This window comes from Periophthalmus magnuspinnatus, chromosome 23 (assembly GCF_009829125.3).
Source record: "Periophthalmus magnuspinnatus isolate fPerMag1 chromosome 23, fPerMag1.2.pri, whole genome shotgun sequence".
In the NCBI taxonomy this organism is placed as follows: domain Eukaryota; kingdom Metazoa; phylum Chordata; class Actinopteri; order Gobiiformes; family Gobiidae; genus Periophthalmus; species Periophthalmus magnuspinnatus.
Genome location: NC_047148.1, coordinates 19,271,833 through 19,295,772, shown reverse-complemented (window position 1 = coordinate 19,295,772; position 23,940 = coordinate 19,271,833). Strand labels below are relative to the sequence as shown.

The window sequence follows — 23,940 nt, the reverse complement described above, 5'->3', positions numbered from 1 at the left end:
AGAAGTACTAATCGTGTTAGTTGCTGTTGTACTTTTTCTAGTGACAGCTGTTGTCGAGTTCATTGCTAAATTGAATGCAACTATGACTCATTTAAGTGCAGCGATCTTATTTTTGTAGCATCAGTGCTTCAACCACCTCACCTTTGCCTTCACCGCAAATGAGACCGTAAGTACCTCTCGAAAAAGTAGCCTGATAATCATATATACTCGCGAGGCGTCCTTGAAAGCAATGATTTTGATTCTCCCGACAAAGGTAGCAGAAGTAGCATCCTAACTACCTTTCACTATCTAATCCCCGAGACGTGTGTGGTCCTTTAAGAAACGTTAGCCTCCTACAGAGCGCTGCCATGTTTCTGCCTGTCACAGAAGTGCTGCCTTTGCATAACTATCTCCCCATTATACTGTAATGTACCCCATGCTGAACCTGTGAGCACGATAATGGCGGCAGTTCTGTTTTATGCAGTTGCCCGCTGTATCTGGCCTGCATCATGAAACTTTAATTCTGAGTCAAGTTTATTTGTATAGTCTAATATCACAGCCTTTTCTTTTGGCCGCACGAGCTCGGAACAAGAGCAGTTTGCAACAAAAAGCGAAAATAAAAGGTTCTACGATGTGTTAATTACTAAGTGGGTGCACAAATTAGTCTAATACAGATTGTGGGGTAGTGATTTCAACTAAGAAGCGGCGTAACCTCAAACGGCATCAATTGAATGAGGTGGAAAGGTGGGAAAATATGACGTGGATTTAATCAGGCGCAGGGTCTACAGTAATTGCAGTACACCTACCCCATACCCAACCATTACATCAGTCACTCAGACAGCCAGAGTAATGATGATGATGCAGAAAGTAACTGCTGCTGAGGCTAGACATTTTCATTCAACAACATCCTTTAGCAAGACTCCCCGGCTCTGGAGTGGTACACAGATACACATATATACACACACATATACACACACATATACAGGCACATGGTGAATTCTAATACTGCGAACTGTGGGTTGAATCTAATATTTTTCATCTGGATTGCTGTTACATTTTGGAATCGGGTTGGTAATAAGGAAAATGAAAATAATAATAATAATAGTTCTAAATGTACAAAATGATTAAGAATATTTTGAAAAATATTAATACTGTCACAGATATTCACATTTGCAATACAAAAAAACAAAACTTTTTTTAAATAAATAGATTTGTCTTTGAAAACAGGGCTGCAACTAATGATTATTTTAGTATTTTAGTCAACGAGTTAGCAGTTTTCTTTTTTTTGGATAGCATTTTTAACCAAGTACAAGTTGAAATTCTAGATAGAGAATATTTACACAAAAAATGTTATTATTATTATTATTATTAATTATTCTTGTTGTTATTATCATCATAACAGCAATAACAATAATAATAACAACGGCGAGAACGACAACGAGAACGACAACAAGAATGACAACGACAACAACAACAATAACAACAACAATAATAACGACAACGAGAACGACAATGAGAACAACAAGAATAATAACAACAATAATAATAATAACGACAACAAGAACGACAATGAGAACAACTGGAACAACGAGAACAACAACAAGAATAATAACAACAATAATAATAATAACGACAATGAGAACAACGGGAACAACAACGAGAACAACAACAAGAATAATAACAACAACAATAATAATAACGACAAGGAGAATGACAATGAGAACAACAACGACAATGAGAACAACAACAAGAATAACAACAAGAAAATATTTATATCTCTGACTGATTTAAAAATGCCGCTGTCTTCATTATAAAGACATACTTTTTAAAGCCCAGTACAATGTTTTTACTCAGCGAGTCAGATCTTCTGTCATCTTTTGTCTGTTTTTGATTCTTCGCAAAGGCCTGTGCTTCCTCCAGTTAAATTTCTTTGCAAAAACCTCAAACTGTATACTCCTCCAGACCTTTTTGTGCTTAGATTGTGAGTCTGAATTGAGCCGATTAGAGACGCAGAAAAGGAGCGTGTGACATCATCGGCGTCTGGAGACTGAAGACAAAATGAGCCGTAACACTGTCGCTGGGGAGTAATTGAAAATCCTTCTTTGTCAGTGGCACAGTGGAAGTCGGGCAGGCGTGGTGAACTGGTCATGGCTGGTGTGCCGCAGTTTAGCGCAGACGCAAAACGCTGTCGGTTCAGCGTGCACGGGAAAGGCTGGATAGTGACGGACGTGGCTGCGTTGGAGCTCCAAGGGCAGAGGAACAGGGGAACAGAGGAGCAGGGGAGGCGTACGGCGGCTCATCTGTCTCCCAGGATTGAACTCTTCTTCGCGGTTTGTTTCCCACGGGCCGCTCCCCTTTCCTCTGCCTTCTGTCTTAGAGTGAAGGTGAACTGCATTTCTCCATGTGTTGGCATGATTCTGCTGATGCAAGCCATGTTTGGGCAATTGTTTCTGCAAGGACACACGGATTCATTTTGCATTTACATATAGATACAATGTGATAAGAAAAGAGAGAGTAGATGCGCTTGTTATTTATTTACTAGTAGAAGTCAAAGTTGTTCCCAAAATCCGACAACCGACTTTTAAGTAATTGTTTTATTGAAAATGATATGCTACTATACCACCTGATGATGAAAATAATGAGCAGCAAACAAAAATGTATGAAAAATCTGTCAGAAATACAGTAGAACACGCTAAGATATTATATCTACAAATGTGAAATGTGTAATGTCAGCTAGGTATACTGTCAAAACCAGACTTGGAGATACTTATCCATGTATTTCTCTCCAGTAGGTTAGACTATTTTAACGAGCCTTAAAACATCTGCAGTACATCCAGAACACTGCTGCTCAAGTCCTGACTAGAGCCAGGAAGTACTTCACACATGTGTCCTGTGCTCAGGTCTCTTCTCTTTTAATGTTCATTTTATGATGACTACTTGTGATTATTTCTCTTTTGATTTGTTGTATTGTGATGTCGTTCTTATTCTGTAAAGCACTTTGAATTACTTTGTGTAGCTAGTATGGAGGCCTTTACGTTTGATTTAGTACTTTGTTTTCTGTCTTTATACTAGTAAAATGATTCATATCCATACTATTTCTTTACTCCTACATTCCACTTTTTGCCACCGGTCATGGAGAGCTGGGTCAGAGACAGAGGAGTTGAGCGGGATCTGACGAGGAGCAAAAAACATCCAACTTAGAAAAGAGTAGCAAATGCAAAAACATGAGACTGAGCCAAGCAGAACTGTACCACTGTGGATACGTGGATGATCTGGCCTGGTTCCCTTTGTCCTCCCCAGGTGCTTTTTTGGTAAAAAAACAACAACATTTGACTCAAACATTTAAAGGGAAGACAAGGAAAGTTTATTTGTATAGCACAATTCGTACACAAAGTAATTCAAAGTGCTTTACAGAATAAAAAAAATACTTTAAAATCATGCAAATCACATTAAAAACTATATTTCATTGTAATAACAGAACATTTTTAGTTTTTTTTTCCAAGTTAACATGATTAGTCACTTTCAACCCCTGCTTAATCCACTATTACCTTGAGGCTTTACCTCGGAGAAGCCACTTACTTTTCCATCTTTCAAATTGAAAAATTGGATTTGCAGGTTGTTCAATTCTTAGATGTTTGTTTTGCTTGTGGCCAAAGGGCAGCCTTGATAAGGTGTGTTGGGAAAATATTTTGTTTATCCCTGTGAAATTGGTCCGTCTAATCTTTGAGAAGTTGCAACCAATCAGTAATGGTGCAAAAACAAGACAAATTAAAAAAAACAAAACAAAACTGACAAGAAATGATCAGAGGCTTTCTCAAGGACTGCTGAAAGTGAAATTGACTAAGCATCCATCTGCTTAAAATAACCCTTTTGAGCTGAGTGTTGTCCACTGAGCAGGTATTTCTTGAAAGGCATTACTCGGGCTCTCATCAGATTCTGGCTCTGCAGCAAATATTCCCTTCGAAGACGCTAAAAGCAGCCACACTGTCCATCACAGCACCCCCAGTGGAAGTGCGCTCTCAAATATCCCCGACCCAAATCTGTGAGCTCGGCAGAACACAATATAGACACAGACAAATAAACACCTCGATCACATTCAGCTGCACAGGCAACAATCTTGTGTTTGGCCCTGCTTCTATTTAAAATCAAGTTTTTGTTTGTTTAGTCCTTCAAAAACGTATCAGTTTCATAAGGTTTTATTGCCAATGTCAACTCGGTCTCACGACGTATGACGCAGCCTCGTAGACAGTGGGAATAATTGTTATTTTCTTGAAGGTGAAGCCGTTGAATATGAATGAGATTTGATGTAAAGAAATGTATTCCAATGCATTTGTGCGTTTCGTCCCCATCATATATCAGCGTCACATTAGAGTACAAGTCATTCATTCAGCACCAGTGGCACTTTATCACTGTCTGCAGTCTGTCCCCGCTGACTTGGTCCATTAGGTTGGGAAACCATGGACAGTCTCGTATCCAAGTGCAAGACAAAAGGTTGTAGAGATGTATTACCATGGAATCTGTCATGGAATATCTGTAAAATAATACCAAAACATGCAAGAGGACTGTCTATGTTGGTTTATTACGTTGCTAATCAAACAGTCCCACTACTGACATACAGAGTTTCTGCTGCAGTGGACCCAGAGCAATGGGGTAACAACACGTACATACTGTCTGAGGTCCAAGCACTTCCCCAAGTACATTTTACATTTAGGGCAGGGGTCATCTGGGGGCCGCAGGAGGCAGAGTCTGGGTGAAGCTGGGCCGCATCAAGTATTCCACAAAAAATGCTTTGTTTTTTCTCAAACGTAATCGCTGTTTTCAACATACATGAAGAAATACGCCAGTTCTTGTACGGATATACATCGTTATTTGTTGAATCTTTTGTGACAGGAGTACACGGTGCGAGTGACACGTATGTTTGGGGTTTACCAATTTGGCGGAACCTTCTACATGCAACATATGTAATGCCACACTAACATTAAACTTTCATATTGTCCCGCGGGCCACAAAATATCGTCTTGCGGGCCTCAATTGGCTCCTGGGCTGTGAGTTTGAGACTCCTGATTTAGGGCATTCTGGCTGGTCATTTGTCCTTCTTAGCTCAGAGAGGTAACACCTTTACATTAGCATTTGCGTACAGGTAAGGATGATCAAACCGCAGACATATGAATGGAAAAAACACAGCTACCTATATCTTTCCTGTAAGACTGAAGGATTTGATAAAGAAAAGTGAGGTTTCTAACACTTCTTACCGTGTATCTTGGCCAACTGAAAATCAACACGCAATTCAGATATTTCTACCACAATGTACAAAAATCTGACTTCATTCTGAGGTGTTCGTGTGGCATATCAATAAAATTAAGTCATGTACTCATCAACAGTTGTATGATATCATTATAAGATTTGTCCTAACGCTGATTGTAACAGGATACTGAAATTTTGGGTTTCAGCGTCCTGTTTAAAGGTGATATTTCAAGGACTTTTGCTCACTCAGAAATATATGCAGTAATTTGTTTTGAATTGCTATGGTAACAGTGGTAGATGTTCATCCCTCTGGAAGTCATAAGTGTGTTAGAGAAAAAAACGTGCTGTCCTATTGAGTCCTAAGGTCGTGTAAAGCGAGGCGGGACACTGGACATCTGAGGCAAACCATCAGTACAACACATCGCGGTAGTATTGACTATACAAGTTATGCCGCCACACACGGAGGTTTAAATAGCCGCCTGCTGAGGGTCAAGCAGGATATTGATAAGTGCACATAGCGTAACGCCTCTGTGAGACGCGCTGACGAAGGAACGGGAGGGTTGCGGGAGGACGCGTTCTGTAACAGTTGGATTTCGCCGTCGTAGTTCGAACTAACCGCGCAGAAATGTCAATAATGATAAAAATGGAGGTGTCCTTGTTTTGCCTTTGGAGAGAACATTCCACAACACAGTACAATCCATTATTTTTCATACAGCGCAGAGTCTTTTCGATGTGCTAATTATGGCATGCTGGAAATGAGAGCCGCAATCCTGAAGAAAAGTTGTTGTTTTTTTTTTTTAAATATGCATAATATCTTCCCTAGTCTCTTAGCAACTTCACCTTTACAAAAAGCTATTACGCCTCGGTCTGTAGCACAAAGTGGGACTGTAAAAAAAAACGTGTGACTCCACAGTCTGGCTTGTGCCTTGCTCTTCTTCTTCTTCTTCTTCTTCTCCTGTCTGCGCTCGTGTTCGGCTGGCTGTATGTCCTGTTAAATGATTAGTAAGCCCGCGAGTGAATGTATGCAAAGCCTTCTCCACACTGCGGCTTAGCACACAGTGGGCTTATATACACCTTGGTGAATTCCCTGTCACATCAGCACAAAGGCGTTCAGTCTGCGAGAAAGTCTGGGAACAACACATCCAAACCAATACTTCCATTCTCGACTTAAATGGGTGCGTATCACATGACAGCGAATAAAAAAAAAACATGTACATTGTGTCATATGTCGGCTCTCGCGCTGTTCACGGCTTATCGAATCAGCTTCAGTCTTAAATCCAAGTAATCAAACGCCCCAAAATATTCTGTGTGTTGAGATTACGACTAGATAAACAGCGTGAAGCGCCATGCCCGCAGCGGGACCACTGCCAAAGAGGAGCTCCCCGCATATCTTTATGTTTATACAGAAAGAAATGCCCCAGTGTGAGGCATTGGCAGGCTGGGGATGAGCAAACCAAAAGATACGTGCTTCTGTTGTAATGGGGCGGCGCTGCGAGAGACCTGCTCCGCTTGATATGTGTGCATTGCCTCCTATGTGTTTACTCCTGTGACAGATATGGCTGCCTATCTTTACGCCTTTCCTATCTCTAATGGCGTGTTGTTCTTTATGCGCAGAACATTAAAGGCGAGGCTATTTTTTACGCCGGCCGTTTAAAACAAATTCATTTCCATTTAGTTGGCCGTAGACATGACTTGCTAGTTTGTTTTATCACTGAGGAGCCTGTGTTTATTTAGTAATGCTATCTGTGTAGCTGCTCTGTGCGTGGCGCGCTCAGACAGCTGCAATGTTTTAGGCAGAACAGACATAGATTTCTATCGCTGACCCTAAGGCGCCTCATTAGGATTCCGAGCACCTCTCCTCTGCACACTCCTGCTTTTCTCTGTGCTGTCTCCTACATTCAAAGAGGGAACACTGATAGTGGTTATTAGTGAGCTTTCACGGGAGAGGGGGCATGATGTGTTTGCGAGATCGTGTTTTTTTTTTGTTTTTTTTTACCAGATATGAACAATTTATGTTATTTTAAAGGTAAAGTTTGCACGTTTATGGACGCTGCACGGCACCTGCGTGATTTTATAGAAAGAAAAAGTTCAAATCATTCTCCATTTTGTTTGTTTTTGGCTGATACTGACGCCAGTTGCTTAGAATCTACAAAAATTGATGATGGTTGATAAGATTTGCCGATACTTTTGGACTGATTTTGATTATTTTCCGCAAATTGTGTCATTTAACTGTGCTATAAACTCACTCGCAGCCATTTTTTACCTGTAAGAGAGCAGCGTAGTCACGTTTTGTGCAGTTATCTTCACAGTAAAGTGTAAAAATAATAAAGCAGCTGCAAAACTAAATACCGGCCTGCGCTGGAGATTTAAAGCCGATAGCTGATACGCTCAAAACTGCAAATATCGAACTAATATATCAGCCAACAATACAATATCGGCGTGTTTCTATTCTCCATGGAGGCAGATAAGTTTTGTTCTATTATTGTTTAAGATTACAGCCAGTGGAGCAGCATTTCTATGGAAAGAGCAGTCAGGTTTGTGAAAATGCGAGCCTGCTCACGATAAGGTGTGCATGCTTTTATTTTTCATTGTCATAATAATGGTACATATCTACAGAAAAAAAAAAGTATTTGTACTGCGTGAAGTTAGTGTAAATGTCAGGATTCACTACTATTTTATTTATTTTTTTATTCAACAATAGCTTTTGTCCATTTTCTTTCATAAAAAACAGAACAGGATGTGCTATTTTGTGGCCTACAATGTCTGGATTCCAGTTCTTTTAACAGGTGGCATGCTAAAATGTCTTTATCAAACACATTCAGGCTGCTGTTCGTCCCCAGTCTCTTCTTTCGTGGCCACATGTGCGTTGCTTTTATTCCGGTGTCATTGTCCCAGGCTAATTGACCAATTCCACTTGGGGAAAGGTAATTGTTGAGGTCAGTGGATGGGGCTTTCAAAGAGCTGCTCCAACGCTCCCGCTTTCATAATTGCAGCTTTTATTCGCTCGCAAGCCACAAGTGTGCTTATACATACTTGGCATACATACATCTAAAGGAAACATGTGCATAACACTTATTTACACCCTCAGCTTCATAGTCCCAATGTTTGAATTGATGTGTTTCGATAGCAATTCAGTACAGATGCGTATTTTATAAGTTAGATTTATATGGAGGTTATAATGGTATTTATTTTCCAAAGTAGAACATATTTTTATTATTTATTTATTTGTGTATTTATTTATTTGTGTATTTATTTATGTATATTTATTTATTTGTGTATTTATTTATTTGCGTATTTATTTATTTTTATTTATTTATTTGTGTATTTATTTATTTATTTATTTATTTATTTGTGTATTTATTTATTTATTTATATATATTTATTTTTATTTATTTTTTTATTTTATTTTTTTATATATTTCAGTTTCTTGTTTTATTTCCATGAATATTTACATTGTAGATTTTCACTGAAGGATCTAAAATATGAATGGACACATATGGACTGTAGGGGGGGTCAGGTAACATACTCTATACTTGCATATTCACCTGTTTGTCAAAAATACTCCATAAATACATCCCATGTCAAGTGAAAAATGTCTACTTTTCCTCTATGTTCCAATTTGATTTCTAGTTGGACGTGTTTCATTATGTCATACAGTAGATTAATATAAATGTGAGGGTTTTTTTTTTGTTTCCAATTCAATTAGATTAGTCTTCTAGTCTATGTTACAAATTTGACGTGTGATTTTTGTTCATTCTGAAGATTTGTAGTAACTGAGGATACACCAAACAGTAAGAACACAGGGTCAAGTGTTTATTTCTTTTCAGATTTAGTTTATCGTTTGTGAGTTTGCACCAATGGGACGTAACGTTATGATGATTTACTGAAGAAGCAGGACAGATTTTAGGATTGAATAGGTCGTCTTAAAGTTCTACAATCTGTTAATATCAAAATGTCGTAACAACTGACAGGGGGACCAAACATTACAGAACTCGGGGAAAAGCTTAACAATGTTTATTTACAACTTGAAATGTGTAAATGAAGGTTGATTGATCAGAGTTGAGAGGTTTGTACCGGTCGTGGAGAGCTGGGTCGGAGACAGAGGAGCAAAAACAAACCAACTTAGAAAAGAGCAGCAAATGCAAAAAACACGAGACTGAACCAAGCTGAGATGTACCACTGTGAATACGTGGACGATCTGGCGCTGAGTGTCAGGTCCTGGCTCCTTTTCTCCTCCCCAGGTGCAGCTTGATTAACAATTAGTTGCAGGTGTGTGTGGGAGGAGCCCAAATCTCCGCCCAAGTCCAGGCTCTGACACAGAAGGGAGCGAGAAAACAGCACAAAACACAAGGCAGACTGGGATCTTTGACACATAACCTCGCCTATTTTCAGTTTTTGAAAGAAATGTTGAATGTTATGATCCACAACTATTAAAACTTGCCAGGATTTGTTCAAGATTCACCATTTATTCTCATGGCATGATGTCCTTTAACTGACAACAACAACAACAACAATCAGCTCTATTATTTATGACATAATAAAACACCCAACACAGTTCTCGTGCCGTCCAAAGAAGAAACAATGACCAGAATAATAATTTTCTGATATAAAGATGTTAAAAATCTATGATCCAAGTATTCGTGATGTTATCCTGTAAAGCTTCCTGTACTGTAGTGTATATGTGCATGTGTGTGTGGCCATGTGCCTGCATGTCTGATCGCACATGTGACTGAACACACCCCAACATTAGTGCCCCTGTTTGTTTGCCCATGCAGAGTTTCTGTGAGTGTGTGCCCAGCTCCTCCCAGCTCAAACACCGCTGGTCAGGCTCTGAAACAGCCAGGGAAACCCCAGCCAAGGTAAGTCCCGCTGCTGTCCGTCTGTCGTGTATCTGCTACAGCATGCACTAAGACTGGTTTCTTTTGACATAAACGCTCAAAAAAAAGAAATCTACAGACTCAGAAGTTGATGTAACACATATGTATGATCACATTTATCATGTTTTAGTTCACATTTACACGTAAAACTTACAAAATTCAGTGCAAAATACCCATAAGCACCTATAATGTTGCATGTAAACACAGCTGTCTGGCGTGAGATAACAGCACGAGTAGAAGCATGAACAGTCCTGACTTGCATGCTGCCTGGTGGATACAATAGAGACATATGTTTTACTTTGTTTTACGTCATTTTTGTACATAAAAGTCACTGAGCACCAGTTAAGTCCTTTTTCACGAAGCCACTTGGCTTGTTTTAGCTGAGTAAAAAGTGCGAATCTGCAATGACGGTCCAATTATATCGCTTTGGGGAATTAGTAAGGTTAAAGTCACGCTAAAATAAAATAAAAATATATGTTTAAAGCTCACACGGTGAACGAGATATGGATGGATAATCACCGCCAACGTATTAAGAACCATAACGATGTAAATACAGTAGTGGAGAAAAGAAAAATGAATCAGTTTCTAAAAATACAACTGGGCTAATGAGAAAGTCAAAGCATTTTCTGATTTCAAACATTTAAATACAGTTTATTTTAGGTTTGCATTAGCTTTGAGACACCAACATCTTAACCTTAATAAACGCACATGATGAAGTATTTACGTTGTACATTTGCTTTAATAGATTTTATTTTACACTCGGCTAATTCCTCATTGGAGTAAAACGGTGGTGGGAGCTTGGATCAGCCAGAACGAGCTGTAAATTGTCCGTAAAAGCTGTGAATAGTAAAGTAAACTAAATACGTAAAGTAAAACTGGAGAAAAAATGAATCGAATTGGTGTTTTCCTCATTCACTTTCCTCAAACCCACCAGAGTCCTGCAGTGAATTCTGACTTTGTTCACCTGCGATGGCTCTGGTATCATTCCTATTGCAATCCTCTTTCTCCCTGATGTAGTGATGGCAGAGTGAAGGATTACTGCGTATTACACTTTACACATATCACCATCAAGCATGAGAGATGGCGCAACCTCCTCTCAGAAGAACCCGGCACACACACACACACACACACAGAGACGCACACAGATGCAGACAAGAATTAGACCGGATTAAGTCTCGTAGGTTCCTTTGAGCAGAGCAATCGTGGCTTTATCAGGAAAATGGCATGAATGTGGGAGTGTTTTGAAGGCAGTCATTTCAAGAATACCGATGTCTATGTCAAATACCAATCAGGAATCATGGAAATAAACAAATAAAGAATGACGACTGCAAACACCTGCTTCAAAATTGCTTCATTTCCGTGTTGGTTTATGCTTTGAGATTGCATAAGAGGCAGGTTATAATGTTTAATTAGTATAAAATTCAAAATAAGGAAGGAAAGAAGGAAGTGGCTGTGGTTATATTTCCAGCAGGCATAAGGTGGTTGCATAACATCTACGCAGAGCCATGTGGATGTTTGTATTTTGAAAGAACGCGTGCTGGAGAAAAGGGAAAGAGACAGCTTGCATAGCTCCGGCTGGTGTCCTGTTTATCTAATGAGTGGACAATGCTTTTGGTCTGAGTTCTGTCTGCCAATGTTTCTATGTGGGCGGACAGCTGATGATTTCCACGGGGAAGGATTCCTCTCCCCGCAAACCTCTGCTCTCCCGTCCAGCATTGCCCGTTTCCCTGATGTCCCCTGAATATGGCGTGGTACTGGAGTCGGGCTCTAATTACAGACCGGCCCCATGCTGTGAGTTCGAGAGACTCATTTACACAAATACTGCGTTAAGAGGCTTTCTGTGTCCTGTGCATTGTCGCTGATCTAGGCCCAGTGTGATTCTGGCTAAATATATTATACGAGCACATTATCCGGGTTCTAGTGATTTTTTTCCCGTCTTGTTATCTCGACAAAGAAGTTACCTATCACCACCTTTGCTCCAGTTTCTTTAGGTCGGTCTGTCGCTTGGAACATTTTCAAGAAACTTCTTTATGTGCTGAGTCTTGTAAAAATGTTTTAAAGGGGTGGTAAAGTCTTGCAAGATCATATTATCTGCTATATGAGGGGTTCAATAAAAACAAATACAGTTTTAGTGCAGTATTTGCCCTTAAGTTAAATAACTTTATAAAGTTTAAAATATAATCCAACATTTTGAGTATAATTCAGATATTTCAACTACTGAAATACTGAAAACCACCCAAAGCTGTGTCCATTCAATGTGCGTACAAAATAAAACAAGTATTGAACTGTGCATACTGCTCCGAGACAAAAGCACTTCAGAGTCGCAGGGGTTTAAAGGGGAGAGTGAAGGGGGGAGTATGGGCGGAAATCACGCGGGGACTGGGAAGGACGTGACCCCTCCTCCTCGCCTGACAGCGTTCCCTCATATCCTCCCCAATAAAATGTAGTAATTTACAAACATGCATGAAAATAGAAGAATATATGACCTCCATGTCTTTTATTTCAATATAAATAATCATATTTTATGCCTTAAACTAAAAATCCCCCCTCTCTTTGGTCACTGCTTGGTTCAGTCCGTAAATGCGGTGGATTCGGGGCCACCATTCACCATTCAATCAATCTCAGCCTTTTTTATCAAGTTAAATAAATAATAATGTTTAGACTGTGTTTTTTGTGCTGTAAGACAATTCCTAAACATTGTTCATGTCCTAACAGTTATTCAAGAGACAGGTTTGTCGTGCAAAACTGTCTAAAACTCAGTGAGGATGTGGTGACTCCAGTGGCCTGTGACGTCACATGAATCTGTCCTGATTACAGTCCATCACAAACACCGGGGTACACACACACACTATCCCCTTTAATCCTCAAGACCACGCCCCCTCATCCCCCTCCCTCTCCCCTTTGCTCCTCCAGGCCCCGCCCCTGCTCCCTCTCATGTTCCCTTTTAATCCTCCAGATCGCTGTGCTCCCCTCCCCTAACTCTCCCCTTAAATCCTCCAGACCCCACCCCTCTTTCACTCCCACTCTCCTCTTTAGTCCTCCAGACCCCGACCCTCTTAGTTTTCCTCTTTAGTCCTCCAGATCCCGACCCTCTTAGTTCTCCTCTTTAGTGATCCAGACCCCGCCCCTCTTCGTTCTCCTCTTTAGTCCTCCAGACCCCGCCCCTCTTGGTTCTCCACTTTAGTCCTCCAAACCCCTTCCCCCACTCCCCTTTAGTCCTCCAGACCCCGCCACTCTTCGTTCTCCCCTTTATTCCTCCTGGATGTGGGCGGAGTTTATGCGTTCAGTCCCGCCTCAATGTGCCAAGAAAACCATTGAAACGATTGTAAATAACTCACGCCCAATTGCAGCAGGTGTTTGAAAGGAAAATTACAGCTGTCATGTTCTTTAAAAAAAGCAATTGTTTGAGAAGTTGCGAGAGATTGCTTCGAGACACTTTTCTTATGTTTTGTTATTTGATTGTTGAAAGGTATTGTGTTAACAGAATAAATGCTGCGGGACGATACTGACATTTAGGACAGTCAAAACACATCAATAAAATGTGCTTTGGCGTTTTTGAAGACTCTCCTCAGATGGAAGTGATTCTATTCACTCAAGACTGTGCTCTGGCTTTAGTGTCAGTCACCCGCTTCGAGCTTCTTGGAAAAGCTTATGAAGCAAAACACAGTTACCACCACAAGTCAAAGCGCCTAAAACACTTGTATATGCAACATTTAGTTTAATCTCTGTTTTATAGCCCATAATATTTCAGAAGTAATGCTTTGGGGGAAAGCTTAACATGCATAAAGAACACAGTCAGCTGCCTATTTTCCTGCTCAAATGGGGAACCCTCACGTTACGCCGACAATTTATAAACTTATAAACTTTATAAAATAGGTGGTGCTTTACAGATCTGCAGGGGGAAGTGACTGTCAGCTGGAGATTAGCTCTGTGTGGCTGCGTAGAGAAACACACACACACATAGATACGAACATACGCACACAAGCACACGCACACACACATAGATGCAGAATAGTCAAGCAAATAACACCTAGAAAAGAAGTGATCAGACAGAAGCTTGCTCTTCTTTTGTTGTAATTGACGACCACATGTTATTGTTCAAAACGATGCACAAATATAAATGATGATTAGATCTGAGCACAACTGTCCAAATACTGAATTTTGTTAATGATATTTTGAAGATTTTGAACTTTAAATTTCAGAAGCATTATGTTTCCCCAGATACAAACTAGATCAAATCAAATGAAGCTCTTACTGGTAATAATTGTAATGCTGATTTATTCCTATTTACACAAACGTCGTGCGTGACGGCTGAGTTGTTTTCATTATAAAACACGCACGGGTCTTTCATTTGGGTTGCACGTTTCATTGCCGAAATCCAATTGGTTTAAACTTGAATGTTCTTTCTGATCTGACTCCTCACTACTTAAACCACAGCACCTGCAGGTGATCATGAGTCAGTGCTAGTGCAGCCTGTGCAGCTCAGAGAGTCAATTCTGGAGGTTCTTTCACTTTCACATGAGCCGTAGTACATCCATATTGTCCATGTACTGAGAGTGAGAAAACGTGTCCTGTATATGCAAGTACCAAAATGAATACGCAACGCTGCTGAATCCTGCACGTATCATGATTAAGAAAAAATTGGAAAACGAAATAAGTGGAGAGAAGTGGGCACGTACTGTTGGCGGTGAAAACGAGGATTGATTGGCAATATGGCATCTTGAAAATAAGTGATTAAAGATTGCTCGAAAGTGCAACGAGTCACTCCAGATATAACTGGGGTGAGCAAATGTTGAGGGGAAACGACTATAATTTGGTTAAAAGCTTTAAAAAGTCGATTTTGCATAATAGTTCTGCTTTAAGAACACAGGTGCTACTCTATCCTTTTGTTATACCATGAACTGCAAAGCCACATTTAGCATGTTTGGCAGCACTTCTCTTAAGGCTAAAAGCTGTAGATAAACATGGCACAATTGATTTGCACACATCAGGGGAACCATAATGCTCCACTGTTAAAGCACACCATTAGCCGTGTGTATTAGTGTGGACCAGTGTGCTTGGGCATTTACATATTAATAAGCTGGCTCACTTACTTTTCCATGCACACTGCAAATATAGTCGTACCTGCCCACATATCAATAGAAAACATCACTTGGGAAATGAGCGTGGAAAGAAATATCGGAAATAGCTGTGTGTTGTTGCTCCTTTGTCTGGTGGTGCTCGGTATACTGTATTAATCATGTATGTGTAGAACGTAACGCCCTCTTCATCAGTGATTCTCTGAACTGCGCACAAACACTTGGATCCTCGGGACATTTTTAGGTGTATTTCTGAATAGAATGAATGTTTGACGTCCATGTTGCTGTTGTTTTCACGTCGTTTCCGCCATTGGTTGGTTGTGACTTGTATGTTTTGAATTCAGACGGTGGTATAACGGAAAAAGACACACACGAATATCACGAAATTTACATAAGTATTATTAGTATACGCTCAAACGTGTGTGGTATGAGAAGGTTGGTATTGAAACTAGGCATGAGACAATATTGAAATCTTGTGTTGCGTTTATGATTAAAAAAATATAAATGATAAAAGTCTGATAGTTTAAAAATGAATAAATTCCATGTTGAAATAACTTTTAGATGATTGTACTTTGTTATCGGTGAAAACAACTTTGATTTAGCGGAGAAAATTATGGACGAGCAGGGTCGGCAACAGAAATTTCGGGGCCCAGGGCAAGAAGATTCACATGGGCCCACATCTAATACAAATTAATAGGAAAAGGGTCCAATTCTGTCAATTTCCCTGTGGATAAGTACTTTTTTTGGAACATTCTGACGATTATCTTTGTTTTTATCGCGTTTATTGTTCCATCCATAACTGAAACAAGACTCGATTTGATTATTTCATCATGCTCACACGTTGTCTTTCCCTTTCCCCTCTTTTTCTCTTTTACAGCGGATGAGTTGCAGCTACCTCCTCTGCACCATCTTGCTGTTCGTGGCCGTGCTGCTCGCCGTCACCGTCACCGGCACTATCCTTTTCATGAACCACTACCAGGCCCCGCCCATGTCCGACGGCATGCCGCACATCTCCAACAATCAGGAGGAGGGAAACGCTCTGGTCACTATCGAGAGGGGCGACGGGTCACGCATCAACATCTTCATCGACCCCAACTGCCCCGACTACAACAGTAACTTCCTACGCCTGGAGGGAGTGCAGACCTCACTGCTCCACTCGCTGACTGACCACGACTCGGACCTGAAGTCAGTCAAGGGCCAGGACAGGGCTCTGCTGGTCAGCCTAGCGGAGGAGGTGGCCAAGCTGTCGGCGCACGCGGGCCAGCTAAAAATGGATTATGAGTCTCTGCGGCGGGGACAGAGCAGCTTGGGACAGGACATCAGCACTCTGCAGACGGAGCAGGGGAGGCTCATACAGGTGAGGGCTGTGTATAAATAGTGCGATGTATAAATAGTTTGCAGCGCATCGAGAAACAATAGAAGGCTGGAGATCTGAAGATTGCGTTCAAACAGATGTTCATTACGCGCACGATAAAGCTTTACCGTGAAGTGGGTGAAAATAACACGGATTAGATTTAAAATACCTGTAGAAAGTTGATTTAAACACGGTCAAGCATATCTGTGTAAACCCTCAGTCGTCCAGGTCTGATCCATTGCAAAAGATGAAGTTAAAATCTGTCAACTGGACAAATCGTGGTAAGAGTGAAGACGTTTCGCTGCTCGTCCAAGCCGCTTCTTCAGTTTTGGTCAGATTGCTGGTGGACACTGCCTTATAACTGTCTGAAGGGAGGGGCTAACTACACTGAAACTATAAACATCTATTGTCTCCAGTTTTAGCTGCTCCTTTGAAGATGGTGAAGTTCAGATCTTAGCCAGAGAAAAGAAATGGTTTGAGAGAGGAGTTAAAGAAGCCAGGAATGGTGGTCTGAGACATAACCTCTCCCCCATCTATAACTCCTTTACCTAGAACAATGAGAACAATAGCGGGGTCGTTAAGGGCTGAATAGGGTAGTCTCAGCTGAAACTGGAGACAGTAGATGTTTACAGTTTCAGTGTGGTTAGCCCCTCCCCTCAGATAGATATAAAGCAGTGTCCAGCAGTAATCTGACCAGAACTGAAGAAGTGACTTGGACGAGCAGCGAAACGTCTTCACTCTTACAGCGATTTTTCCAGTTGACCGATTTTAACCTCGTCTTTTGCCATGGTCAAGCGTAAAGATACAAACACAACTGCGAGAGATGAGAGACTGGGTTACACCAACTCCAAAACTGTAGCCCGTGCTCTTGCGACGTGTTCGTGGCGGAGTCGTGAGCAGGAAAAGGATATTGATCAACCAGAGAGAGCTGAATTATGACGTCAAAATAAACTGTATTATTATAAACGGTATTTTCCCTGGTATGTCTGTAATAATGTCGAGCCTATTCACAGTACAAATGTGTGTACAGTAACTTAATCCACTGGAGTAGGCATGTGTCAGAGCTAAAGCCATGCCGTGGAGTCTTGTACCGGAGAGTGCTCGCAGCAGACTGGATTCTAGAAACACCTATCAATACGCATCGATTGTAAAACCAGCTTAAGATGGGTGACACTTCACTGGACAGAAGGCTACTCCTGGCCGCTGTAACTTGTCCTCTTCCTTTAACTGAAACGCTAATCAATCCAGGATCTTAAACCAACCTGACCGCGCTCCATTCTTTAACGCATCAGCCAAAGCTCAAACTTCAGTACTATTCCACGCCAAGGAAGACCTCAGTTATGAATCCCTGTGCCAAACTGTGAGTATAAACAATTTGTGCGCGTGATTTAGTACTGGGAAGCGCACCTGTTATTTCTGCGGCAATACTGATATGTAAATAAGTTGATATACCTCTGCGTCTGTGGGATGTTGAATTGTCGAAGTCTTGTTTTGCGAATTAACGTTTGCAGCGAGACTTTGGAACATTTTCACTTTTCATTTCATTCTGATTGATGACCGTCTGGTGGGGACCCGTGAAAACTTTGAGCAGAAGGTTAACCGGCGTTATCTTTTTTTTTTTTGCTTTTGGGCTTACACGCGGGATGAAGGATCACAACTTCATCGTGGAAATATGTGCACGAAAGCATGTAAGCCTGTGGTATCAGAGCAGGGGCAAACATCCAGGTTCGCTATATGTCGTGACTGGACTCCACAGTGTCCACTTTACCCGGGAAAGCCCAGTTTGATGGACAGCTGCTGTGGAATGCTCTGATTCAGTGGAAGACTTGTGGGAGTCGGGGCCAAAAAGTCGCAGTAAAGAGTTTATATTTTATCCTGCTGCTTTGAAAACAACATGTTATTATCTTATCTGTCCTTGCTGGTTGCTTTAAAGTGTTTAAAATCAATATCAAATGCTGAATTGGAGCACAAATTGCAGCAGCTATCACCGTTTTTGCTCTCATAGTTGTGGTAAATCTGACAAATCTACCCGTTAAACAACTTAATTTGCATTTCCTCCGCCCACATTTTGCACATCGTGGTGAAAACGCCCCCTTTTGCATATTAATTTGCTTATATTAGCAGAACTTTCACGCATCTTCTTTAGCATCTCTGACAAGAACTGAGTTGGGTTTTTGCTCCACTTTTAGCAAATCCTTGATAAATGAGGCCCTTTGTGTATTTCAGGATATAAAACTGTATCTTACGTTGATCATTTGACACTTTATTCGCTGTAAACCACAATACTGATCTAAAACGTCTCTTTGTTCAAAACTGTGGCGCTGAGAAGACCCACCTCTAAGCAGTCGACTGTTATTTACATGTTTTTCTTGTTGAAAAAAGCTCTACTTGCGTGACCTCGTAGTTTAGGCAGGGATGTTGGGTGAAAACACACTTTTTCTGAGCACTCAAATGCAAAATAACACATCAGGGTTACTCAAACATGCATGAATCCATCCAAATCCTAAAAAATGTAAGATTATAATGAAGTAAAGCATGAATTGTTAAACGCTCCTAAAACAGATTTCACACGGAATATGCCCTCTTTAAAGAAAAATATAAACACTAAGACAACAAAACCCATTTCCTGCACTGTATAAGCTACTAATAAAACACAAAATACACAATTTGCACCAACTTTTTTGCAAATATTTGACTTTTTAGCTCTTTTCGCTGTCCGTTTAGACACAGTTCCACACAAGCATAACCCCTTTGTGTATAATAATGCATCTTTGTCACTCATCGTTCAACAGTAAAGCTTCTAGGACGTTCTGTAAGTACACAACAGGTTTTGCGCCGCTTTTAACGACGACGATGAGTGGGAAAAGACTTCGCCGAACGCTGAAAGACGTCAAGAAGCCAAACAGAAGGACTTGTTTGTCGAATTGAAGTAATAGACAAGGTTATAGCCTCAAAACATGCATTTTATAAGCGCAAGGTATATGATAAACTTGAGAGAGCGTGGTGTAAGTGAGCGTGTTTTTTGTGCTAATGCGAGCGCTGCGTTTTAGCTTGATGAGTGCGACGAATCGAAACTGCAATTTGAACGGTTGCAATCGACAAATCGCAATGAATCTGTAGTTTAGATATCGATAAACAATGTCGTCTTTCTAGTTTCAGTGCTTCTGGACAGCTCGAAAACATGCACTTTCAACGGAATTCAACTATTAAAACAAATTACAAATAATGATAATTGCTTCGTTTGTCAGGAAAAAAATCACAATTAAACATTTTGCCAAAACTCTTGAGCTCTAAAGCGGATCACATCATTGCCATCGCTCCAATTTTAGCCCACGTTCATCGTCGTGTTTTTACTTTTCCCTTCCCTTCCACAAATACGATTTAACTTCCTTGTGAATAGGGATATCCTTGCGCTTTACTGAGCATATATACGTTATCTTTAGTGCGCTATAAGTCAGCATGACATGGCAGCGCGTGTGAAAGACCCATGACAAATCTAATATTTATTCATCATCTCTGTCACATGTCCAGAGGCTGTTCACGTCTGCGTTTATTGGCGAAGCGTTACAGGCCCTGACCTAACACTTAAACAAAGCCTTTTTTTATTCAGAGTGTCAAGTGAAGTATTTATTTCCAGCCAATATAAGCAGTGGCATAAATATAACTGCGTGCCATAGGTTATTGTTTAAGACTGAAGGCACAGTATTGAAGGATGTATGTGCCGTCCCGCTGCTGTGCGCTCCATCTGTCACGCTGACTTTGTTCAAACAGGGCTGTCAAGAAGTCACGGTCAGAAGTGTGACCCTAGAAAGAGAAATTATTGGTCGTTCGCATACAGTGTTGGAGAAAGGAGCGGTCAAGTTGTAAAGTTGGAATGAAATTTTGCATTAATAGGAATAAGGCGTGTTTTTTAAATGTGGAGTGAGACAGTGGAGAGATGGAGTCTTTTCGGGAGTCTTCGCTTTGGGAAATGGCCTCGTTATGTTTACATTTTTACTTGGAATGTGAATGTTTCAAGTACAGGGTCTCTCATCTGCTTTTCTTCATGGAGACGGTATCGTTTTGCCTGGAAAGTTTCACATTGTACCATTAAACATAGTTACAAAGTGGCCCAAAAGTTACTGGCAGTTGAAAAAAATGTATAACTCTTTTGTTTCTAAATATTTTTCTCTTATTTTTTCGGAGCATTTAGAACGACCCTTCCGACATTAATCTGAGCAAATACAGCACCGAGGAACAAACCCTCATTGTACAGTGGAACTTTGAGTCACATGGGTCAAATTCGACATTTTAATACCAGAGACGCCCCGAGCGTAAACGCCATTAAAGGAATAATAAGTGTTTTTCAAAGACAGGGGGCAGTATGTGATCTCCACAGACCTGACTAGTCCTGATTTCTTCCTGTGGGTCGATCTTAAAGAAAAGGTGTTTGTGAATGAACCTTAGACGACTTAATAAATGACTAAAAACGTAATATCGAGGATCAAATAAGAGCCATAAGCCCGGAAATGCTTTCAAATGTCATGCAAAGTGTGTTGGATCGGGCTGTTATTTTTAAACATTAGGTCATTTTTACTTCCTCTAGTTTAAGTAGTGATAAGTTCAAGTGTAAGTGAACAATTATAACCGTATATATTCCCAAAAATCAGATGGTTCAGTTTATCTACTGCTAAAACTTGGTGAGTATAACTTAGGAATTACAGGAGCTGCTGAAGATTTAAAAGTGTCAGTGACTTTTGTATCTCCAATATATACAGTTCTTATATCAGGAGAGGTGACGAAATCCAGGTTTTTGAAGGAATATTTATAATGAAATAAATACTAGATGGGTGTATATAAAATGTCATATTAAGGAACATTTCAGGCAAAGCAATAACATCTCCATCTTGAAAAATTGCAATAGCGCACATTTAAATATTTCTTACCTTTATGTGAACTTTGCCTGCGTCATACTAAATTATTTTTGTTATTAACTGTTATTCAGCCCATAATTGAGATTCGACCATGTAAAAGACAAACTATTTTTCTATATTTTCCAGCCTTAACTAGACATTTTCTGCTCATTTTTGCATTTTAAAATTCTTAAAAAATTGGATATTGGTAATTTTCCTTTTGATTGTTAAATATGTCATTGAAAAAATCCCTTTATTCAAGCACAGAGATAAAACACTTAATCTACCTCTAAGCAGAATACAGATCTTTTAATGCTACTTTGAAGGTTGGTTCTTAAGAGTGTGCCATTTCAAGAACATCCATGTGAGTCAGCCAAAAAAAAGAAGAAAAAAAAGCCAACTGTGTTTCAACCTTGGTGTGACTTTTGAATAGCAGACATATTTTACAAGCCTTCATTATCTGGTGTGCAGGGCTCGTGGAGGTTCAAGATGTTCAGACATAAAGCGATGGGCCCTTTTAAAAGGTTGCAGCTGTATCGTCTGCTGCACAGAACGAAGGACTATTTTGTCTCTCAGTGAACCGTTTGGAACAGTATAAATGTGCTCAAGGCTCCAAATTATTTCAACTTGCAAAGCCTGCCCAGGTCAATAAATACAGATGATTTTAGCAGTTACTTTCATGTTTCCACTACTCCAGGCCCAAGTGAGTCAATAGATATTTTTGTGTGGGGACGTGTTGTACTGGAATTAATGCAGATTTTCCTTTTCTGACTGGTATTGTGTCACAAATCATATATGTGACACGTGATATGCATTATAACGTTTCCATATTGAGTAAAAAATGCAACATTCATCCATTCTGTCTAGGAAAAATGCACATACGTTTGTCTCTTCTTCATTTGTGAATAAAACATGCTGTCAGTTTAGTGAGACAATCTAAAGCTAACAACATTATCATCTTTCGTGTTGCTTGCCAAAAGACGTATATACTGCCAACACAAGTCTGCTTGAATTTAGCATATACACAAAGCTACACGATTATACTAAAATCTGCTGCAAATAAGTGTGGACTTTTCTCCTGCTGCTGCTGTGATGCTGTGAGGTCTGATCATATTCCTGTTTTGTGCATGTTAACCATAAAAAACATATAAACACATAGAGTCTGTGTGTGTGTATGTGTGTGTGTGTGTATGTGTGTGTGTAGGTATGTGCGTGCATGTGTGGGTTTGGCCCCACTGCCCAGGTAACAGGATTGCGGTGCAGCCTGCAGTGCCTCCAGGGTGTGCTGCATACTTATTGAGGCCAGAGAGAGGCCACGAGAGGTTCTGTCTAATACAGTTATAACACCTGCATATAGGAGCACTTACCTCCAAGACCTCGTATATATGACTTTGAGGACTGTAGGTGTTTAGTTTCCGGAGAGAGGGAAGGGATGAAACTTGGAAATGTTTTGTTCACTGTTGTTTTTTAATGGGGCTGTGTCCAGCAGCTGTCTGTGCACGCTAGTCAGGGCAAAACGTGAGAACGACCTTTCTGTAATGAACAGCACATAAAGGGCTGCAGGTAAAGAGGTGACCATCAGAGAGGTGACTGTGCTCTGCTAGGCCTAGCGCACACATTCATCACCAGCCTTCCCACAGGGTGCTCTGGCTTTAGACCATTCACCACTGCATATTATGGGATGGGATGCCATGTGGTGCCTTTGCTTCTCGGGCACACTTGGCACATGTTCATTACACAAGGCACCTTTAGGACTATAGTGAGCCAGTGATTCATATATTTGAGTTCATTTTTTTCTAAAGCTGTGCAGTGTGATAAACCAATCTATTTCCACCTGCTGGACACACTATGAACCTCATTTAGAAGATAGAATTGCATTTTTTTTTTTCTTTTTGGACTTAATAAATGTTGCTTTCTCCTAAAACAGAACTGTAAATGTTTGACACATATGTTTCATCTGCTTTTGGTTGCAGCTGCTGTCTGACAGTCAGGTGAACATGGTGAAAGTGGTGAACTCGGTGAGTGATGCTCTGAACGCCATGCAGAAGGAGAATGTGGGACTGAAGGCCCGAGTCAAAGCGGATCTACAGAGGGCTCCAGTGAGAGGAGCGCGCTTCAAGGGCTGCTCCAATGGTAAGAGCTCAGTGTGTCCAGGGCATCCATGTATATACAGTGTACATGGGCCTGTCATATATCTCAGCACATATGTATGCATGCAGCCACACTCACACGTATCAGTATTCACAGAGACTCGCCTCATGCAGCTCATCCCGTATCCTTGGAGCAGATGTGAATGTTTTTTACAGTACATGAGAAATGACTTGCACATTCACTGGGCTCTGTAGCTGAGAGTCAGACCCAGGCCCGAGGCATCATCCCATTGGAAGGCTCTTAAACAGGCGCACACTGCTGATGGCATTCCCCTGTCGAATTTCACTTGCATAGGTAGCCAAAGATCGCAGAGTGAAGGCCACTCGTGTACAGCATGTGCTCACTGTAACAAAGATGAAGGCTCC

At 40.6% G+C, this 23,940-nt stretch overlaps 1 protein-coding gene across 1 annotated transcript in view; it reads left to right on the top strand.

Annotated features, from left to right (window-relative positions):
- Nucleotides 1–23,940, top strand: part of fibcd1b (fibrinogen C domain containing 1b) — a 124,655-nt gene that overhangs the window by 24,398 nt on the left and 76,317 nt on the right. The window contains exons 2-4 of the mRNA XM_033990252.2: nt 9,999–10,082; nt 16,056–16,535; nt 23,398–23,557. Coding sequence (XP_033846143.1) covers nt 9,999–10,082; nt 16,056–16,535; nt 23,398–23,557 — 724 coding nt within the window. The remainder of the gene's footprint in view (nt 1–9,998; nt 10,083–16,055; nt 16,536–23,397; nt 23,558–23,940) is intronic.